The 23203-nt window shown below is 39.0% G+C and overlaps 1 protein-coding gene and 1 non-coding gene across 2 annotated transcripts; both read right to left on the bottom strand.

Moving 5' to 3' along the window:
- Positions 1 to 2924: 2924 nt before the first annotated feature.
- On the bottom strand, positions 2925 to 2996 carry TRNAD-GUC (transfer RNA aspartic acid (anticodon GUC)). The gene has a single exon. It is a non-coding gene; the product is annotated as a tRNA-Asp (tRNA).
- Positions 2997 to 3752: 756 nt separating this feature from the next.
- Positions 3753 to 7841, bottom strand: LOC115676741 (squamosa promoter-binding-like protein 6). Its single transcript, XM_030599729.2, has 3 exons — positions 6454 to 7841; positions 5787 to 5923; positions 3753 to 4908 (listed from the first exon to the last, which is right to left on the bottom strand). Exons 1-3 carry the CDS (start codon positions 7107 to 7109, stop codon positions 4064 to 4066), a joined length of 1638 nt encoding a protein of 545 aa, XP_030455589.1. The 5' UTR covers positions 7110 to 7841; the 3' UTR covers positions 3753 to 4063.
- Between the last annotated feature and the right edge of the window lie 15362 nt (positions 7842 to 23203).

Here is a 23203-nt window from a genome sequence, read left to right as displayed (position 1 = left end):
TTGCAAAGTTACAATCCGCTTCCGCCACGTCGCCGATTTAACAAATTTTTTAAATGAGATGGATAGCGCGTTTATAAAATCGCGCAATTAGATCGAATCGTAAAATCGTAAGATGTTAGAAATATTGAGAAATATCTCTGGAAGTGCTGTAGGATAACAAAGACAGAATCTGTCTATAAACACCTATCTTATGTGATAGATTGATTTTAAGAGAGGAGAGAGAGGCAGAGAGAGTTATGCTCTTAGGAAACTAAGGAAAAAGGAGGGAATGAAAGTTAGTGCGGAAAAATATGGAATGTTTTCAAATTTTTGTGGTGAATAATGTTCTTCTCGTGCACAAAATGAAAAGAGCAAATATATAGAGATACAACGATATGTCCGTGTTTATATCATATGCATTTGATGCGTTTCTGTGAATTTAATAATTGATGAAAGATAAAGGTCGCGCCGAACATTATCTTTCGTTTTGCCAACCCATATCAAACCTTAAATTGGTTTCCAAATTTGAATCTGACGAGTATTATTTCGCATGATGGCATTCGATTTTCACCGTGAAGTGTTCAACCTGTTAATAACAATCGATAATATACGTGAAGTGTCGCACCCCTCAGTTTTCAAGGGAATGAATAGACATGTAAGCCTATATGTCTATCCATTCCTAAAGCATAGAAGGCCAATCTCATAGGGATTGGATTCTTATTCTCGCGTCATTGCTTAATACTACTGTGAAAATATAGAAGAACTGTGGATAAATCAAAGAGTTAATACCACGAAAAACCCCAAATCAGTATACCTGTGACAAATTTATTTCAAATAATTTTTTGACCACCAAAAACCTTAAACTATTACACTTATGACAAATTTACCCCAAAACTAATTTTTTTACCACCAAAAATCCAAAATTAATACACTTGTGACAAATTTACCCTCCGTTAAATTGGATTGATACCACAAAAATCATAAATCGGTAAACCCGTGACAAATAGAGGGGTAAAATCCTAAGCTGGTACACCTGTCAACTTCTACATGTCATCCAACTTAGTAATTTGACGGTAAATTCTATAAAAATTAATAGAGGGTAAATTTGTTACAGGTGTACCAGTTTGAGGTTTTTAGTGGTCAAAAAATTAGTTGGGGTAAATTTATTATAGGTGTACCAATTTAGGGTTTTTCGTGATATTAACCCTAAATCAAATAATACAGTTTCCATTTTGGGTCATTTCCCACATTGGAGGCTTCACCACCACACTGAGGCTCCGTTCGTTTGGCGGAAAATGTTTTCCAGGAAAATATTTTCTGGATTTTCCAGTGTTCTGGGGGCGGAAAATAACTTCCCACGGAAAACATTTTCCCTCCCATGAGCAATTTTGCCTTCACTTTGGGGGAAAATGATTTCCTCTTTGTGACATTTTCCCTCCATGGGCAATTTTGCCTTCACTTTGGGGGAAAATGATTTCCTCGAGGAAATCATTTTCCCCCAAAGTGAAGGCAAAATTGCCCATGGGAGGGAAAATATTTTCCGTGGGAGACGAAGTTGATCGCCGGTCACTGTCGTCGGCCGCCGGTTGCCGCCGCCGGGGTTCGACGGTCGCCGCCACCGGTCGCCATCGCCGATCGCCGCCACGGTCGCCGATCGCCGGTCCTGCCGTCGATTGTCGGCGGCGCCGTCGCCGCCCTCCCGTCGGCCGCGCGGTCGCCGCCCACCGCCGATCGCCGCCGCCGTCGTCGGTCGCCGATCCAAATCGGCCGCCGCCCGATCGCCGCCGCCGGTCGCCAGAGTCCTTGTCGGTCGTCGGCCGCCGCCGGTCGCCGGCCGTCGGTCGTCGATCGCCATGTCATGTGATCGGTCGTCGATCACCGCCGATCATTGCACGCATCCCGTTGCCGCCGCCAACCACCACCGGGTTGCCAATCGCCGCCACCGCCGCCCGCCGCCGGTTCTGCCGATCGCCGCCGCCCCGATCGCCGCCGCCGTCGCCGCCGCCGGTCGCCGGACGCCGCCGGATCGGCGGTCGCCGAACACCAGAAAATATTTTCCGAAACTTTTTCAGATTTTAGCCGAACACTAGAAAATTATGTTCCAGGAAAACATTTTTCAGGAAAATGACTTCCGGGAAAATATTTTCCAAAAGGAGAATATTTTCCGCCAAACGAACGGAGCCTGAATCTTCTGCCACTCACCGTCTCCATTTATCTGTTTTGCTTGCGATAACCTTTTATTATATAGTGCTAATTCCCTAAAAAACTCTAAATTTTATGTCCAATTTTAATTATGTCCTGAATTTTTCTTTTTTGTCTAGAAAAAAATCTAACTTTCACCTTAATCTCAAATTTGCCCACTTGTAAAAAAATCGTTACTAATTTCTTCAAAATTATCAACATCAGGAGTCTGCTATTGTCCTACACAAAAGTAAGAGTACATGTGTTGATGAAGACGGATGTTTTAGTAACGAACCTCTATTTGGCTTCGATGTTGATAATTTTGAAGAAATTAGTAGCGAATGTTTGACACATGGTCAAATTTTGGACTAGAGTGTGGGGATTCCTTTTTAGACAAAAAAAAAAATTGGGGACAAAATTGGGATCGGAACAAGCATAGAAATAAATTTTTCTTGTATTAGGCTTCATTGAACAAGCATAGCCCGAGCGTGCTCTGTGTCTTACCTTCCTTTGCCGATGTTGACGGTATAACCAAGGCATTGGTCGGTCGATGCTGAGGTTATACTTAATTACTTATGGTATCAGTTGACAAATAGTTCGAACTTGAAATATATCTCCTTCCTTTGCCGATGTTGATAGTATAACCAAGGCATTTGTCGGTCGGTCGATTTTGAGGTTATACTCATGGTATTGGTCGACGGATGATTCGAACTCGAAATATCTTCACAACGAAAATAAATTAATACAAAAAAAAAAAACAAAATCGCCGTTGCCGGGGATCGAACCCGGGTCACCCGCGTGACAGGCGGGAATACTTACCACTATACTACAACGACCTTGATGTTCTCTAGTAGCAAAATAATTATAATTAACTATTTTCTTTACTCGGCCATCTTCAGTTTCACTACTAGCAACTACACTTGAAAAAACAATGTAACCTCACCGGCCCTCTCCTTTTTGCGAGCATCTTGATTCTAACCGAACAGACGGTGGTCTGAAGTCGAAGCCGCGACCAATCATGGGTAGGGAAGCTAGTCGAAGTGCCTTTCGTTTAGTAGCATAAATCGTGCTGCGCCTCGAAAGCAAAAGGGCATAAAGAGCTGGCAGCATGGGATGCTATATCAGAGAAGGACCGGAAGAGATATGATAACATAGCATCGTGAGGCAAGGAAAGTCACATTCCAATTCAAAGCTTGCCTTGCACTTATCTGACTCAGACAGTTCTGAGGAGGTTTCGCATGTTAAGAAAGAATGAAGCCGCGTACAACCAAAATCTAGCTTGCGAAGGTGCAGCATGACAAATTTCGATCTGCAAAGGGGTGTACTCGGACCTTAGACAGCTTTTAGTCATGGAGACTCTAATTATTGAGAAGCCCATCTAACCAGGAGCGAGGTTTTGATTAAGGTCGTGCGTAAAAGGACTGTGCAATGAAGAAACCAGAAAATGAAAACGGTCCACCACGGTTTAAACTGGTAGAGTTGCATAGACAACTTCTATTTAACAGAGAAAACGACAGACGCCTGGTATGCCGACTTCCATTAGATAATATAAGCAACATTGGTAAGTGAAACAGATAAACATGGGGATGATATTGTCTGCATCCATGGAAGTGGAACACGTTCCACCTGAAAATCTTCAACCCTGAAATCGGAATCTGAAAATTCATACAAGCGGAGTCAAACTGGTTGAGTTATTCGCCAGATTATGGCACTCAAAGAACAGTTATTTGGCACCGTCAGTTGAAAAAACTTGAGTTGCATAGACAGAGATAGTATCTACATTTGGCCTCATCCTTTTTGTGTTCTAAACAGACTTCGAGGAGTCTGACGGAGGGAAAAAGAAAAAAAAAACAGGACGTCGTAGTACTGCCTTGCCACTTCGTGAAGCTTCATTTTGGAAGATTCAAGTAGTCTGCAGGCAAGAGAAAGCGTTGTTTTCCTGCTTCACGTGCAGGGAATGTCTTTGATGCTCCACGCGCTGAAGTTGTGAAGACAGTTGAAGCAAATTGATTGTATGTCCATCATCTCCGCAAGGAAGATGGTCTTTTGCATCTAAAAGACCTGATCCATGGACAAACCCACCTGAGATCGCGTAGTTGGAATTTTCGTTGTCACAGATTACGATCGAGCCTTGATTTGCTTCGGCAGAATGGATTCCTGATGAAGAAAACTTGCTTAACACTCCATTTTCCAGAGTGAGCGAGCTCACCCCCATTAGGTTTGCAGACACCGGGCCCACACCATACCGCAACTGGCCACTGTGCATGATCAAGGACTGGTCCATGGGAATTCCAGACGTTTGGCTAGAAGAATTCTGAGAGTGCGATGACAGAAGAGAGAGAGCACAACCAGATTCTGAAACTCCCGGCAATCCTTGAACCGTCGATTCGGTGTCAAATATGCCATAGTCTTCACTCCCCAAGGGGTCTGGAAACAAGGAACGTGAACCAGAATTTGGTCCTTCGACATCATGCTGAAATCGGCTACCTTCGCCGAAAATGCCCACTGAGACGGAATTACCTCTATTATCAAGGAATGGAGACAGTTGCTTTCCATAACTGTAGGAGGGGAAAGGCAACCTGGGATGCCCTACCGATAATGTACCATAATCAGTTCCATGTTCCGCTTTAACACGGTTGACCCAATCATTGGCTTTAAACTTCTCAGGATGCAGACGGCTGCCACTAGGGAGTATGTCCTGGCAAATAAAGGATGTAGTCGTGAACACATTCCCTTGAAACCTGTTTCCTGGAAATCATGCATAAACATCAATGGGGTGTTGTTAGGAAGAATCGTGAGGCAGTCAAACTAGCAAAATAGTAGCAGAAAGGAACCAATGTTACTTAGCATATTAACTACAATCATTACTGCATTGTCTGAGAGACTTGTGTTTTCCACTACTTTATAAGGGCGCCTCGCAGGTTTATCTTGACAAGGGAATCATGATCAAAGGACGAGTGTGTACTCAAAGGATGGATTGCTCTTGCGAAATTTTGCTGGCTTCATAGGAGTAGTGTTTAGGGGAATCCATGGTTCCCGCAGCTAATGACTGTTGGTAGATATTTTACTCCTAAAAGAAAGTCCTAAATCTAAACCTCAATAGGAATAAATTAGTCAATTTTTTGGATCAATTTCTCACAGTAGCAGAGTGGATAAGTTTTTCAATTGCAGCTATCAGCTATCATTTTCGCCACCTTCCGTTTACTGGACCTTCAGCCCACAGATAAACCTTGCAACATGATCCAAACAAAAGCTATCAATGGCACTTTACACTCAGTGGAATTCAATGTTTTTTGACGAATTCCAAAGCAAACAAGTGTAGGAGAAACCAATATTTTCTGATTAATTCCGAAGCAAACAAGATCAGGTCAGGGCAGCTCAGGGTCAACATTCAGTGGAATTCAGACTTTTTGTAAGAGTGTTCTCAATATGACTCCAGTGCAGAAAAGCACCATGAGTAAGGAAAGGATAATACAATCAGATAAAGGATGATGTGGCGAAGGTTTGTGCAGGCAAAAGACATGAACATGCAGTACTTGTCCTAGAGAGAGAGAGAGAGAGAGAGAGAGAGAGAGAGAGAGAGAGAGAGTTTTTGAGATTCTCAAGTGTAGAAGTCATGCTCATACCACCATATGGCTGCAAGAGTTTTCCAGCCCTTGCAGAGTGAACGCCAATTTGGGGCTTCCTACGACGTTCATTGTGGCCTGCAAGACGTTTACGACAGCTGCGCTTACCATCATCAAATTCAGCCAGCAAATGAAACCTGGACAGTCAAAAGCTTGAACACATTATAGTAGCAACAACTACAGAAGCAATTGGACCAGGGAAAGTCATAGGAATTTAGATCAAACTGGAGATGCCTTATGGAGTATCTCATATAAATGCATTTTTTGAATGATTGGTTTAATTTTCCAGCAAAAATTATCTTTTGTGACAAACAAGATCTCCAACTGCACAAATGAGAGGCATCTACCCAAATTAGAATTTGAATGTCAGATTTGTCTAATCATGTAAAAGGGCGAGAAAATTCCATTTCACGCTCATGCTACCAAGAGCAAACTGTAAAAGTTAAAAGAGACTCGTACAGAGTTATGAATGCCCTATTTTTTTTTTTTGGGTAAGGTATGAGTTATGAATGCACTATTTGATCACTGATAAGAACTAGATCAGGCAACGATAAACACTAAAGTCCAAAATACTAGCCATACGATTGCATTCACAGGTGTGGTTCTATAAATGAAAAAGCATGCTAATGATAAAGCAAATCTAGCAAGTAAGATGAATAAGACCAACCTACTACACTGCTGGCAAAACCTCTGTTCAATGCCGTTCACTATCACTTTTGAAGTCTTTGAGTGAGCCTCACAAACTTTATGCCTCTTGTGGTAGTCTTTGGAGGAACTAAGGTCCTTGTTACAGCCATAAACTTGGCAATATGCGTTCTGGAAATTCGCCCCGGCGGCTCTAAGTCTCTTCGTTGGTGTGGACGACCCGGACGACGAGAAAACCGGGAGTCTAGATTTAGGGGGATCCCTGTTATCGGAAAACCTCCCAAGTTTCAAATCGATGAGTGACGAGTCTCTACTACTGGAGTCCATCACAAAGCTTGAGAATTTCGAGGACTCTTCATCGGACAGAAAAGTGATTGGAGAGGCCATGATTGAGTTTATGTCTCTTCCTCCTCCAACTTTGTGACCCCAGACATCCCGGATTGGATCCCGTGGGACTTGCTTGGTCATGTCTTGAAATCCCAATTCACCAAAACCTGGACTAATGCTATTGTTTGCCTGCTGGGCAGAGACCAGCATGCCGTTATTACTAAAACCAGATGGAGTTCTCAATTCCCAACTCAAGAAAGCATTTTTGCTTCTTGCAAGAGCATCAGAGGATGACATTGTCCCATCTGACTGAACCCCCTTCTCCCCAGAATTGAAACTCCAGGATTCCATAAGAGAATCAAAAAGAGAGAGAAAACAGACTCGAGATCAGTTGAAATTAATGCATACTGACCCACATCAGACTCCACCAAGAAAGACTGTCTATGGCATACACTAACAGCCCCTGAACTTCAAAACTTCCTTTTGCCAAATAACGAAACAGTCAAGTGACTACTTGTGTACAGAAAGTGGCTATAACAAAAGCAGACAAATTAATCATCCCGGCAAGAATACTTGAGCCTTAAGCAGAAATGGACTCGAAAAGACAAAGACTAAGCATCAAATTGAAATAAAAAGAGAATCCCATGTCAGAAAGATCGAGCACAGAAGCCCCCAAAAGCTCGAAGCTGTATCTAATCAAGAAACAGACCCAAGAAAGAGTATCTGCTCAGTCCAAGAACGGTAGATTAATCCAGAAAAAAATAAAATAAAAGAAGGGGTTGGTTGTTGTTCAAGAAAGCAGAACGAGAAAGGTAATTATGGGGACGGTGAGAGAGAGGAAGGCTATCAAAAGTGGCAAGAAAGGGAATGAGGGGGAGAGAGATCAGAGAAAACGATGAGAACTTTAGCACTGTGGAGGAGTGAACAGTAGGACTGAGAATGATGGGGAGAGAAAATAGGGTTGAGAGACTGAGAGGGAGAGCATATCAGGGAAAAGATATTACATGTCCCCAAACTTCATGGGAAAATCACTCTAGTGGTTGCTATTTTTAGAGAGAGAGAGAGAGAGTAAACAAATCAGCTGATGGAAGTTAAACTTCCTTTTTGCCTTGTTTAGACAAAGTACGGAACTTGATCTCTTCTCTCCCACGCTTGGTTTGATATTCTGCAGAAACCCCCTCTTGTTTTTTTCCAAACCATAGCAGTGGTCCCTTTGCAATATTCTCACTAAAAGACAATCCTAAATGACAGTTACCCCAAATCCTAAACAGCGGCTTCTTGTTAAGACCATTGCTTTTGTTTTTCCCTGTAACAAAAATCGATATCGACACGTTGCACAACAAATCACGGTAGAAAGAAAAAATCCGAGCATCTTGTAACAAATCTAAGGTCCAGATTAGCGTCTTACTTCTTTTGATGCTTCAAACCGAAAAAAACATATCAAGGTCTTATTTTGGAGGCGAAGTTGGTAAATAACTTAAGTGAACGCGGTGTGGAAACAAAAAACACTGTTTATTCACATAACCAATCGAGAAAAATCGGATAGGTATTGCTTTTTTTTTTTTTTTTTGCAAGGAACAGGCGGAAGCAAGCAGTTTGGTTCATAATGGAATCAAGCAAAAAGAAGGGCAACAACATAAGTTATCCACTGCTGGGTTTTAAGATCCCTCGGGGGATGCAAAAGGAGGGCAGAAGGGGTATGGTGTTAAATGATGATTTATGGGAAAAGGTCCATGCCATTAGTAGAAAAATCCTTCTTGAAAACCATAAAGAAAGAATATTCCCCTCTCTCGGGAGCAAGAAAAACATACACAAGGCTCCATGCAAATTAAAGGTGCAGAGGGAGAGAGGGGGGAATTATAGGGTGAGAGCGATGCACAAAGGGATCTCTATGCACTGTCAATCTCAAACTCCAATCTCTCAATTATGTTGGGATCAAGAGGACAGGCCCCACAGTTATAATTACCCTCACTTCTAGCTCCACCTAACGTTCCCCATCCTGTGTTGAAATTGAAGTCTAAGTCCAATTATGTGTGTGTCTACATCACAGTTCACAACACATTTCAAATGTTTGTTCCTAGTGGACACTATTGGTTCTACAAGTAAAGGGCTTTTCATGATATTTCAACCTAATTGACGGAAGTGGTTAGAGATTACGATTTGGATCCTCTAGAATCTTATAAAGGATGATGGCTACAATTCTACAAATGGGTCACGACCCACATAATCGCATGCGTCTTCATAATTACAGTACTAACGAATCCGAATGGTTTATTCAGGATATTGGGTTTAAATTACTTTTTGTCGAAGTATTGACGAAATATTCAATTTAATGATCGTTACGTAGCTTGACAAGTTACTATATGAAATTGCATTGAGTTCAACTCCATCTACCGAGGACTTAGATATGATTAAGCCAAATCATGCAATGATTCTTTGTCTCTGCCTTTCTGGTCTGCAGATCTAATAAGTTCTTGCCAAATTAGCAGAAGAAAGACATCAGTCGTGGATCACCTAAGGCAGACAAATCAAAAGGAAAAAATTTCCTAACAAAAGATCTTTGACAAAATATTCAATCAGTGTATATGTGTGGATCACATTTTTTTTATTGGGGTTATAGAGATAAAGAGAGACAGTCATGACAGGCTAGAGAGGGAAAGAGACTGCAGGAATGATTATCTCCACCCAATTCATAATGAAAGTGTGAACATGTCTCCACTTTTTTGAGAAAACGTGTGATGGGTGGACAGGGTTCAATTGGAGAAAAAAAGAGCACATATCCATAAAGCAAGTCAAGGATTGGAATCTTCTTTTTATTGGATTTTATGCTGCTTTTTAAGTTTCCATCCCTCTCATCACACACAAAGGGAGAAATGGCAAGGGAAATGCAACTTGAAAGTCACAAAAGAACCCACAAAGGGAGAAATGGAAAAAAGTTATATCTCAAAAAGTAATAATTAAATAAAAACGATCGTGTTTTCCTTCAAAAGAAATTTTCCTTTTCTCAACATCTGATTAGAAGTTTTCTGCAAATTTTAGAATATGTAACTAGGATCATGTTTTTTTTTTCTATATGATTTCGTCCGATCATATTTTAGATGATAGGTTATAAACCGAACATGATTCATATGAAAACTTAATTAAATATAAATATAGGTAATATCATGATTTGTAACCTATCAATTTGTGACATGGCGAGATGAAGCTTCTCTGACTAGGAATTGAGAAAAATATAGCTCTTGTAAATTTGACCTACACAAATAAGACCTTAACTATAACAATAATTTATATTTATCCCTCTCTCTCTTCTTGACCTCACGTCCAATCTAGACCTCACCGCTAGCCTGCACCATCCAAGTCCCTTGCCTCACACATTTTCCGCGAAGTTTGTGTTCTAACGCACACATGCGAGAGAGAGAGATGAGGGCGGCGGTTGGAGAGGACGGCAAGGTTTGACATTGCAATGGGTGGTGACCGAGCTGAGCATCGAGGACGGCGATGGACATGATGGCATGGTGCGACGAGGCGACGGTAGTGTGGTGTTGACGGCTTAAGGACTGGATGGAGAGAGAAAGGAGGAGAAAGAAATAGTTTTGCCTTTTCTTTTTTGCTTTGTGTTTGGTGTATTCCGCATTTCAAACTTGCATGTGCACCGCATTTAAATATGAATTAATTTTTGAATTCTTATTAAATCCACTGTCGGTGTAAGAAATTATAGATACAGTTTGATAATTAGTCTATTTCCAAATTATAGCTATCCATATTGATGGTAACGGAAGTAGGTTGTTTAACAAATGGAATACACGGACCGTGCATTATACAAAAACATAACCCAATAAAAAGTTGGGTAGAGGAAGAGAATATGACCCGGTTGGAAATTAGGATGGCCAATTGAAAAGAAGAACATGTCAAGACAGAATCTAAAATATTATGAGCACAGAGACTTTTGAATGGTCAAATTAAGTCAAGGGAACAAATTAAGATGGAATTTGATGCTGCACTTTTGCTTTTTTACATGCAATTGCAATCATTACAGCCCAAGAGATTCCACATATTAAATAAATGTTGACCTTGTGAACAAATGCAATTCATGGACATAATATCTGCTTTGGCTAAAGGGAAGTACACAAATCTTGATTAAAGACAACCATGTGTTTCCACTTTGAAGAGTACATGCTGCACGCCTGCCTGAGATCCAGCTCTTAACTAAATTTGGTGGAGTAATCAAGATGATTAACATGCGATCGTGATATCTTTTCCCACTAAAGTCTTAATATAGATGTTTTGTACGGTCAAAGGTTCCTAAAACTAGAAAAAGGAACAAAAAAACAAAAAAGAATGGGATCTAATTATAGCGATTTAAAAGCTCCTATGCTTCTCATTGGATTGAAGTGCAAGCATCACATCAGTTCCAGTGTGGACTTGCCAATAATACAATCACAAATGAGAATTCGGAAATAAAATAAGTTATAATTGTAACAAGATACTAAATTCAAATTAGATAGAATGGAAAAATCATTAATATGTCCATGCCAAAGAAAACAAACGTTTAACTCTTCACTAATTTAGTATTCAATTGAGATATCGAAATAAGGAAATGAAAAAAAAAAACTATAGATGAGTGAAGTTTTGTTAAAGTAAATAACAACCTATAAAAATAAAATGAGAAAATCATATGTTGCATCAATTTTTTGGAATTGGACTTTGCACCCGCATGCTCTATTTGTGTCTTGACTTTTTGAATAAACAAAGAGATACCAAACAAAATGTAGTACACACAAATTTAATTTCATGCATTGCATGGGGATCACGGCTAAGGAAAGAAGTAAAATAGAGAACATGGTTGGAGGAAGCTCCATTCAATCATATTTTCAATAAGTGGGTTACAAGTGTAGACATCACTGTATTTAATTTCAATTGAATTTACATGTGAGTGATGTCCATTACTTGTAACCAATCAATTAGAAGTATAGTTATCCTTAAGAACAGTACTTGCACGTCTCAGATATTTTTTATCTTATTTTTTCATATTTTTCAATAGATTTCCAATAATTCTTATTTTTCGTATTATATAATATATTTCCAACATGCTTAAGGACAATCACCTTATGGATTGCCAAATTAGAACTACCACTGCTACCTTCAATGTTGGAATTGAATGAGGACTTGGGGATTGTGAAGTACAAGTATCGTATATTCATGGGCAATTTGTCATGGGATATTATTGAGCATTAGCACAAAAGAGCTTTCGGTCGTTTCGGTAATGTTATTGAGTGTCAGGTAAAATCGTTCTTTGCGGCTTCGACACCGAGGTTTGTTTTTTTGAGAGGAAATTGAACGTTTGTAGGTGTTTTGTCTCTCAAGTTCGTGATTATTTTTTCATAAGCATGCATCTAAGATTGGAAATTAGGCCACTCAATGACTTTATTTTTTTATTCATGAATGCACCGGTCTATGTTTGATAAGATAGGAAATCGTGATCAGTTAATGATACATCGAGGTATGGGCCAATGTTGTAGTGGGTGTGAATGGCTTTTAATACCATGGTTAAGTATGATTTCGGAGATTATTTTCTCTATTTAATAAGAAAAAGTGTTGCCAATGAAGAGGTTTTCTCCAAAACCAACTTAAGGAATATCAGTGTCAAATGTTCGATTACTCAAGCTAAAGTGAGGATAATTATTGACTGGCAATGTGTCAAGTGATTTCTGGAAATGAACAACGTTGTATTAAGTTAGTTATCCTTGCTATTATCAATAAAATGTTGTTTCTTGGACCAATTTTTTTGGGTTACTGTTCCACGACATAAGTTAAACTTCGCTATTTCATGTCAGGTAATCCTCTTCATTGAGAATTTGGTAGCATAATGTTCATATGGATAACGATGATGATATAATGTGATGATGTATGGGGAAACGCTAAATTTTGTTATTAAGAAGATAAACCCTACATTCTTACATTACGATATCCATACAGTGATGTTCTTTCCCTCAATCTTCTTTGTGTTGTGGTTGTTTATATGATTTTATTCTAATCTTTTACTTTTGGCTCATATCGGCAATTTCAATGTGCCCAATTGCTTTGTAACTGCTAAACTTTTGTCTTGTTCTGAAGTCTATGCGCAATCGATGCTACCTTCATGTATACGTATAACTTGTGAAATGTGATATCATGTAAATTGTTGTATAAGAATTGAGTGTGCTTTTCTATGTGTGTAAATGTGAGACTGAATGAGCAAAAACCGTGGACCAAAAAGAAAGATATGAAGGTCAAATATGGACTTTAGAGTTGTAATTTTGCAGCCATGTGAATCTGAAACCATGACATTTTACATAGTGGATTTCCCGCTGTATTAGAAGGATACAGTGATGTTAACTAGATCTTACATTTAGATGAGACAAATTCCTTTATACAATATCTGTTCATCTTAGGTGGAGATGCTATAACTTGGAAATCAACCAAACAAAATTGTGGGGAAAATGAAATCGCGTTGAACCAAAAGTCATCTTGGTTGAAGCATATGATCTGATGACGTAATTATTGTAGTCATTTCCCAAGCTAATATTGTGGCCAATGTAAAGGAATGGGTGGTAAAACTCAGATATGGCAATAAGGCTGAGTAGTTAAGAAACCTCATAGCAGATATTCCTTTGTGAATGAAACCGACACATTTGGTGTTTGCGCATTATGATTGCCAAGCGGCAATAACCATTGCAATGAAAAAACTTTCGATGGTAAAATGAGACACATCAGGTTGAGGCATGATGTGGTAAAGTAGCTGTTTAAAGATGGAATTATGTCTATCGATTATGTAAAGTCAGAATATCAAGGGGAATGTGGCTTAAGCTAACTGAACAAAATCAAAAGTGATGGTTAACCAACCTATGTGATTGGTGATCCCATGAATTAGGTTCATATGGATAATATCAAGTCACTTGTTGATCTAGTGATGAACTATTTACGTCCCTCCTAAGCTGAGAATAGTGTAATATTGCAATGAAAAAGAGGCTAAACTAAGCTCTTAATGAATTCCATAGACATTATTAGTGGTGTATTAAACTACATAATATACTTGATAAGATCACATATATAACTGTGGAGTGGAGCCGCTCCCATGATAATTATTAGCAATAATCTCTAGAGCACTCATGAATAAACCAAGCACGTTCATGGCCTATTAGCGCAAAACTGCATTAAACAACAAAATTTGCGAGAGTGTAATGTGATTAGTGAAAATTATAATTCACAAAAAGAAATTCTTGGTACCTAGAAGTTTCAAACTTCACCAATGATTTCGTGAGTTATATTTCATTCTTTTTAGGTCTAGTTCATAACCTAACAAGCACCAGTTCCGATGCATTACACTCCAATAACCCAGCATTATTCTTTCATTTCTTTTCAAAACCTTTTGAAGTATGTGAAATATTGAAAGCTATTGTTTTTGTAACGGTTTTTTACCGTCATCAATTTGTAATAGTTTTTGTCTGCCATCAATATATAACGGTTTTGTAATGTTTTATGACGGTTTTGTAACAGTCTTGACTGTTGTCAATTTGCAATAGATCGTAACGTTTTTCAGTTAAATGCAATAATTAATGATGAAAAAAATAACTGTCTTTCTTTTACTTGCAAATTGTTACTCCGAATATAATTGAAAAGTGATACATATATTATCAAAACAAGAATATTCTTTTCTTTTTCTCTTTACATATTTTTCATTTCTTTGTTGGGTTATACACATAACATTCTTCATGTTCATTCTATGCGGAATAAAAAAGGAAGTTTGTTGTATCTTGAAAGGACAGATGCTAGAGCCTATCGCACCGAGTTTCGTACTCCGATAGACGAAATTATCCTTAAGAACAATGCATGTCTCATATATATTTTATCTTATTTTCTCATCATTTCCAATAAATTTCTAACAATTCTTATTTTTCATATTATCTAATATTATCCCAACATACACTATGCATAATTTTCTCTGACTCACGTACCAACCGAGTGAATCCTGCCATCCTGGTTTCTCCTTAATAATGGAATAAAACTTCACAATGGATGGGAGGGAGCGATTGAAAGCTCCACCACAACAATTTTGTTCTTGGTCAATATAGATCGACACCAAACCATGCTCAGCCACGTTCCCAATTAGAAAGCTGTCTTCTAGCCAACCACCCATGGCTCGGAGCTTGGTCCCCCTACAAAGAGAGGCTTTTACTTTCACACCTTTCACATTCATTCAAGTGAACCCCCCTCTTTCTCCACTGTTCTATCTCTTCTCAAAAAGAGAAGAAAGAAAAAGAGAAATTACCTTTATATAGGGAGTTATTTCAGCTCACACCCCACAATTTAGATTTTCCCCAATTTACGAAGTTAATTGATGCCGATAATTTTGAATATGATTAACGACTATCCATCGTAAGAGAAACGGGGAAAGTCTATCGTGCGTCATAATTTAGTTTAGGATATACAAATGATCTAAACACCGTCATCGATTTTAATTGTTCATGTCATATTTAGTGATAAAAATTTCTATTTCCATATTTAGATGGCAAACTTCTTGTTTTCACACTTCGAGTTCCTTTATAAATATCCAACAAAAAAGACAAAAAAAAAAAAACTACAGCAGTTCATCCATAGTGGCCTCATGAATTGATTCTATAAGCACCGTAGGAGTGACAGACTATGGTATCACATTGAAAATGAGTGACTAAATCATGTCTTGCCACCTGTATAGCATAGAAATTGTGGATGAACTTCGCTTGCCCCTCTTACGTCATGGCTCTGAATCACACGCATGCTCAACATTTAGACTACATATTTCAGTTGGGTTGGGGTTGGTCTACCCAATCTGATGAACTCTCAAATTACTCGATTTAGGTTATTTTCTAACCTAAGTTGATAAACTACTGTTCTTAATCTCAGTCTCAAGAGTATAAAGATGGGTCAACGTGATCTACCTTCACCGGTGCAACCTCTTGCCCGATTTCATTCATTTCGGCTCAGAGTAGAGTGGGTGACTGCCGAGAAATTGTACTGCTGGATCGAATGATAGAAAAGAGATCCAAGAGCTTTGGATCAGTTACAAAGACGGGTCAGCTGGTGACACGAGTTTATATAAATAAGGGTTAATACTACGAAAAATCTCAAACTGGTACATCTGTAATAATTTTATCCCAAACTATTTTTTTGACCACGAAAAGCCCTAAACTGGTATACCTTTTATAAATTTACTCCAAACTAATATTTTGATCACTAAAAATTCAAAATTGGTATATTTGTGACAAATTTACCCTCAATTAATTTCCGTTAAATTGAATTAATACCACAAAAAATCACAAACTGGTACCCTTGGGACAAATGAATGATAAAACATAAAACTGGTACATCAGTTAACTGTCGCGTATCATTTAACAAAGCAATTTGACGGTAAAATTTAACGGAAACAAACTGAGGGTAAATTTGTCACAAGTGTACCAGTTTAGGGTTTTTTATGGTAAAAAAATTAGTTTGGGATAAAATTATCACGGATATACCAGTTTTGGGTTTTTCGTGATATTAACCTTATAAACTAAAATCATGTTAACGAATATCTAGTGGGCACTTGATATAAATAAAATTAGAAAGAGTTTGTCAACGAGTGTCTTTAGACACTTATTAAATAATTGGTTAGAGAAATCTTTTTTTTCAATGCATTGATTAATCTTGCAAAGCGTGTAATTGGTACTATGAATGTCGTGACCTTGCTTATGGACATGTTTAGCAGCTATCTAGGTTAGAATTTATTGATTATAGATAGTACGAAAGACGAAAGATATTAGGCTGTTACAAGTTATAAAATTATTTTTGTTTGTTGTTGTTGTCAGAAAGTCATATTCAAAAGCTTAAACTGATAAGTGGTTAATATAAAAAGCATGAAGAACTCGATGTGGAACAATCTTTCTATACCCCCTCTCACGTGCAAGCCGGATTAAGAATAATACGTGGAATTTAACTGATGGGAGAGGACGCACATACACAAAAGGGTAAGCATTGACTCTAATACCATCTTTCGCGCCATAGATTCATGGCCATGAATTTAATACCATGTTAGAAACTTCAATCAATTAAACTAATAGACAGAAAGAGATCACAAGAATATAAAAAGCATAGATGACCCATTATCAAGTTATATGGAACAATATATATATATATTGGTCAGCATATGGAACAATATTTCAACAGTTGCTATTTAGCAATTGTTTCGGAAAGACTCACTTATTGCGTCAGATTCAGTAAAGCAGATGAGGTTGCAATTAAGGAAATTTGTCTCTAGTTTGTGTGTTGGGTCCCTTCATCACGACGAAATGGCAGAGCAATAAGTAAACCTACGGTATGGCAAGAGCGAAGCACCAATGCTCTTAAAAATGGTTTGACAACAGAACCCCCACCTGGTTTTAGCAGAAAACTATGAGAAAAGACACGCATGTTGCAATGATCAATGTTGCCATTTAAGTTCTCTCTGTTGCTAGAATTATGAGAAGTTGTACCCGCGGTCACACAGAATTAATGTTTAATGCACCGTTGTTAGAGATATACATGAATTTCCTGAAAAAGTATTGAAAAAGTCCTAAATATATTACATTGGTACCAATTCAATTCTAAATCTTTTCATATTGGTATCAATTGAGTCTATCCGATCAATTTAGGTCAGAAATTGCTGACGTGGACGTTGACCGTCGTACGTGGCACAGTTGGCGCCGACGTTGACATATTTTATAATTTGTTGATAATTTTATTCGAAATTTTTTTCTTTTTTCTTTCTTTTTCTCTTTTTTTTTATTTCACTTCTTCCATGGCATGTTACCAATGTGAAAAGGTTTAGGACTAAGTTGGTCAAATTAAAAAGTTTAGGACTGAATCAATACAAATATAATAGGTTTAGGACTTTTTTAGTACTTTTCCCATTAATTTCCACAAGCACTGTTTAGAATACAACATGTGTGTTCTTGAAATATCGTTTGTATCCAACAAGATGTCTTAGAATTCATTGCACATAGGTGTGCCATTATGGTTTGCTGAAATCATATATTTGAAAAGCGATTGCTCCTTGGGTTGGCTGTCATATAAAAGCTAATTGCTCTATTAGGAATAATTAATCCTAGAGGTGTTGTGTGTCCAAGAAGAAATAGATAATACACTTCAGTGGAAACTAATATTATGTAGGGAATGATCACTAGGTTTGAGGCATGTATTAGGCAATAAGATAGAGAAAAGATGAAGTGATGCTTGTATGGCTGAGAGTAAAGGAAGAAAAGAGATGAATTGGCACTGAAAAACTAGCCAATGTGTATGAGGATGATATAAATGTGAGGTGACGGTGGCTGTGGAGAGTTTTGAACTATTGGCAAAAGAGAGAACCCCAAGCTGCAGTAACTCTTGTTTTGTAACTGGAAATCCCCCATGTGGGGTTTGACGGGTGAAGAGGGAACAAAAGATGTGGATGCCACCTTCAATTGAAGCTGTGTGGGAGAGAGATGGACACAAGCAAGAAGCAACAACCCACTATTCCAAGAAAGGGCCCAATGACAGATCCACTGTCACCACCCTTCCTCTCAATCACTCAAAGCTTAATTATAAAAAGAAAAAAGAGAGAGAAAAGAGAAAAGTGATTCCTCAAGAAAAATCCCTACTCTTGTGTCCCTCTCAAGAAAGTGATGTGATGGGGCACATGAGGGGGTTGATGGGGAGGAGGCAATGAACCCACGTTGAAGAAGACCCCACTCCATTTTAAGTCCCAAGGCCAAATGGGTGATGGTTGCAACTTTGGCCCTTTGTTGTCTAGAAAGAATTTGTGCATGCTTGAGTATTATCATCTTTAACTTGTTGAATAATATGGAGTCCATGTGCTTTTATGATGCAACATAGGCCAAAGAGAACTTAAAAAAGGATATATAGGTTGACCTTCTTTTATTGTCCTTTCGTTGGTTTTTATAGAGTGAATTTATATCTTCCATCATTTGCTAGAAAAAAATAATTATCGCGCGTGATATCAAGACTTGTCAATGAGCATACTCAAATACTAACCATTTCACAGGTCAGTTTCACCATAAACACGGTTAAATCACCATTCACTACACAAGGTGAATGATTGTTTTCTCGTAAGTAGTGCTTTATACAGAAAGTTAATTTGAAAATCATTCAAAGTGCCCCAGGCCGATGTGGAGAATTGTGTCCTTAAGATTGCTTGGGGTGGTGGACCGGTCGTAATATGCGAAAGTCGGCTCACACACAACCTAATCATTAAAAAAAAACAAATTCAATATATGTACAAGTATACCCAAAATAAGTAATTCAGAGATCATTCAACTTTCGCTACATTTTCTATGTTATAATTTTGTACTACACAACAACTTGGTTCTACAACGCTCTATGCTTATTCACGAAGCGTCATTAAATGAAAAAAGTTCACATTTTAAGATGTTTCTATACTTATGATAAATTATCACAAGGTGGTACAATACACTGACTATACCATTGAAAATCTCTAATGATTGCCTTGCAATATGCCTTGACAAAATGTAGTATATCATGTCGGAAGCAGACTAAACTCATGTAGCTGTCTAGTTGTCCACATTATATTACAGCTGTCATATGCAATGAGGCATTAAATTCATGGAGAGATGGGGGAGGAAGCTGTGTAGAGAGGACCCCATTGGGAAAACAACGTCTTTTTGTTTGCTTTTGCAAGAACTTTCCACCAAAGCAGTAAAAATTGACCTGGGAAAGTCTCTCTTTGATCACACAAACCCAAGAAGAAAACAAGTGACACCCAGGTTTGGGTACTTTCTGACTCAGACACATATAAAGTGTCAAAAGGGCGGGCACGTCACATCAAAGGGTTTTTGTTCATTTACATGTATGCCTCTCATTCATCATGCCTAACCTCTCAATAATGTCTAAACTTTGATTTTTTTTTTGTTTCGATTTGAACTTTTGGAGATAATGATCGAGCGTTCGACTCTAGGACGGTATCAGATTTGGAAGACACGGGATTTCGAGTGCCCTCTTATATCTGTGTAGGGGTTACTTATACATGCGCAAGTCTTAGGCCCGACGAGTTCATTCATTGACGTTTGTCCAATTCCCGCGGCATGGAGTGTTGAGACGGGAAGCAGATCCCACATCGTGCTCGAACAACTCGAGTGTTTCGAAGAAGATGGTTGCTCGCTAAACTCTAGCGTTGCGACGGTGTTTCGCGGATCAGATTTCGAGGCGCTTCATTGTTCTACGCAGGGCCAAACCTAAGGAATTCGATCAAGGCTTGGTCTGCTCCGAAATTTCCTATGCAATGTTTTTTTTTTGGGCTTTGGATAATGAAGTTGGGTCAGCTCATGGGCCATGTGCAGCCCGCCCATTTGAGCAGCTTGGGCCCGAATTAAAGCCCAACAACAAGGCACAAGATTGGAAAGGCCACGGTAAGAAGAAATCCCTCGAATTGAACTTGATTTTAAGCGTGCTATGTGAACATGCGATTAATTTTGAATTTTCCTAATTTATAAACATTATAAATTGGGAAAATTCCAAAAAGAGGCCCAAAGTGAAGTCATTTTCTCAAATAAAGGCCTGAAGTCGACATTGTTTCAAATAAGGACCTGAAGTGCCCTCATTTTATTAAATAAGGGCCTGAAGTGAATCTTGTCTCAAATAAGGGCTTGAGGTGGTCATATCAGTCTCAAATAAGGACCTGACTTCACCAGCTAAAGGGTGTTTTCGTCTTTTTACTTTTTTGAATTTTTTTCTTTTTCTGTTTTTTTCTTTTCCTTTTTTTTTCCCACTCTTCCCTCTGCCGGCCATCACCGGGGCCGGCGAAGGTGGCAAGCCTCAAGTAGAGGCCGCCCTTGCCTAGGCAGGCGAGGGTTGACCTCGCCGATGTCGGGTGAGGGCCGCCCTCACCTGGGCTAGCAAGGGTTGCCCTTGCCCAACGCCGGCGAGGGTCGCCTCGCCTGGGTTGGGCTGGAGAGGGCGACCCTCACCAGATCTGGCGAGGGCAAACCTCGCCCTCTCTCGACGCCGGCGAGGGCGAGGGTTGCCCTCGCCAACCCAGCCCAGGGAAGGTGACCCTCACCCCCGACGCCGGCGAGGGCAACCCATCGCCTGCGTTGGGTGGGCGAGGGCGACCCTTGCCCGAGGTTGTCGCCGGCTAGGCGCAGTGACCGCTGGGGAAGAAGAAAAAAGGGAAAAGAAAAAGAAAAGGAAAAGAAAAATAAACTGAAAAAAATCAAAAAAATATACTTATAATTTTTTTGACTAAAATACCCCTTCTCCGGGGACAAAATAGTCACCGACTGGCCAAATGTCCTTATTTAAGACGATTTGGCCACTTTATGCCCTTATTTGAGACGATTTGATCACTTCAGGCTTTTATTTGAGAAAATGACTCCACTTCGGGCCTCTTTTTGGAATTTTCTCTTATAAATTTAAAACTTAACATAACGGGTGTTTCATCTAGATTATCAAGAGAAGGGTTAATAAGCGAGATAGATTACACTATCGAATAATCATCTTTTGAAATCAGGGGCAGCATTAAATATATGCTTAATTGTATTTATGTCCTTATTTCTCAACTTTCAATTATTTAATGTAGGCGTATGAAAGGAAGGTTTAATAAATGAGAAAAATGACGTGTCTGGCTTCAATAGATAAACTTAGATTTGATTTTTTATCAGCTTAAAATTCCTAATTTTTAATCTTTATCACAAAAGCTTAATATGGTAAATACAATCAACATATTAATATAAATGAAAACCTAAAACAAAGACGAGGTAGAATAGACAAAACAAACACAAAAAAAAGACATGAAGTCTCCTTCGTCCATGAGAAAGAGAAGAACACGAGCTCGAAGCACTTGAACGACCCATTCGATGTTCAAACTCAAGAATGCGAGCAAAGTTGGTTTCTTGACGGTAGAACTGTCGACTCCTCTCTGTCTTTTTTCGTATCTATTTCGTGTTGGAATGAGGAAGATTCCCGGTTGACACGGTTGTGTTCTCTATTTCTCGATGTTGTTTCTCTTTTCTTTTCGTTGCTCGTTCATTGATGTTCGTATCAGTTGAGAATCTGTCTGATCTTGCTGATGCGCCTCGCACTTGCACTGAAGTACGACCTGAATTGGCTCGATCATTTTCCTCTTGTTCTTGGGTGGTTCTTTTTCCCTTCCCTGAATCTGTACTAGCTGGCTAAAGCTGTAATCTTGTCTCTCCCGCATGTGTGATTAATGATCTGAATATGTATTTTGCTGCTTCGTTGCAGTTATCTCCGTCAAAGGGAAATTCATCTTTGTTTCTTGGGAGTTCCGATTTCTTTTCGCTACTGAAAGGTCAGGTCTTGTTCTTGTTTGATCATGTAGAGTTTAGAAAATGAGAGCAAAATTTTCTCATTTCGTTGCATCTAAGTGAAGAACATGATAGTATCGAGGTTTTTTTGTGATGTCAAATCATGCGCTTTAAACTCACAATTAGTTTGTGATCTCTGGCTAATATTTCAAGTCCAGTAGAAATGGAGGTTAAGCGAAGTGTAGGCCGTCGTAGATGGAAAAGGGGAACCTTTTGAATACCCAAATTCGGTTCAGAAAGTGCAATGAGCACTGAAGTAGGATTTCAAACTTTATCGTTGCTTACTCGCAAGACCTTACTTTATTATTTCAGTCACCACTTCACAATGCGCTCACTTGCACAGGCGCCTCTCGCACGCACTCATCACTCACTTCCCTCCCTCTTCCCCTTTGTCAGTTGTTTTACACTTGCTCAAAATGGCAGCTTGAATCCAAATGTTGGTGCCTATGGTAGTCTCCACTTTCCCTAGAGTTCTAGACATTTGCAGCCACAAGCTGGTAAGCCTGGTATTATGATGAACTAGGTACAAATATGAGTTATGTATCTGAGAGAATACTAGAGAGATGTACGTAATGATAGCCCTAGAGATATTCATAGGAGAGAGTGATGCACCTAGGGGACCGGCGGACCCGTTATGCGACTAGACGAACCGACGGGCTCAAAGTCAACGATCTCGAATTAAGCTCAAATTTGGTCTGCTGAAGCGAAATGGCGTGCTGATCAATACTCACCGCCGTTGGCTATGACTAATGATGGATTTTCGCGATTCGGGGTTGTTTAGATGGATTTTTCTATTATTTTAGTATTTTTTATGGGTTAATTTAGTAAATGGTAGTTTCGTAATTTTGCGTTTTGATGTTTATTAATCCTAGTAGGGTTAGGTTTGGGGGATATATAAGCTTGTTTTAGGGTTTCTTTTAAGCAGACTTTGGATATTTTGATTTGATAATCATACTTGGAGGACGAATTGTTCTTCTATCGAATTTTCTTGTTCAGTCAATCTTTCTATCGCGTTTCGGCATCAATTGGTATCAGAGCACAGGTTGCTTGAATCAATGGCTGAACATAATCGCG

This window comes from Syzygium oleosum, unplaced genomic scaffold (assembly GCF_021117445.2).
Source record: "Syzygium oleosum isolate NSW1041296 unplaced genomic scaffold, Sole_v2.1 Sole_v2.17, whole genome shotgun sequence".
Classification (NCBI taxonomy): Eukaryota; Viridiplantae; Streptophyta; class Magnoliopsida; order Myrtales; family Myrtaceae; genus Syzygium; species Syzygium oleosum.
The sequence above is the reverse complement of the archived record's forward strand: the minus strand, read 5'-3'. Positions and strand labels throughout refer to the sequence as shown.

Excerpts from the sequence above, each read along its gene's own strand:
- LOC115676741 (XM_030599729.2), bottom strand. The coding sequence starts at position 7,109 with ATGGAATCCTGGAGTTTCAATTCTGGGGAGAAGGGGGTTCAGTCAGAT. Across the intron at positions 5,924-6,453 it reads TTTTGCCAGCAGTGTAGTAG|GTTTCATTTGCTGGCTGAAT; the intron begins GTTGGTCTTATT and ends TTGACTGTCCAG. Across the intron at positions 4,909-5,786 it reads ACTCTTGCAGCCATATGGTG|GAAACAGGTTTCAAGGGAAT; the intron begins GTATGAGCATGA and ends CATGATTTCCAG.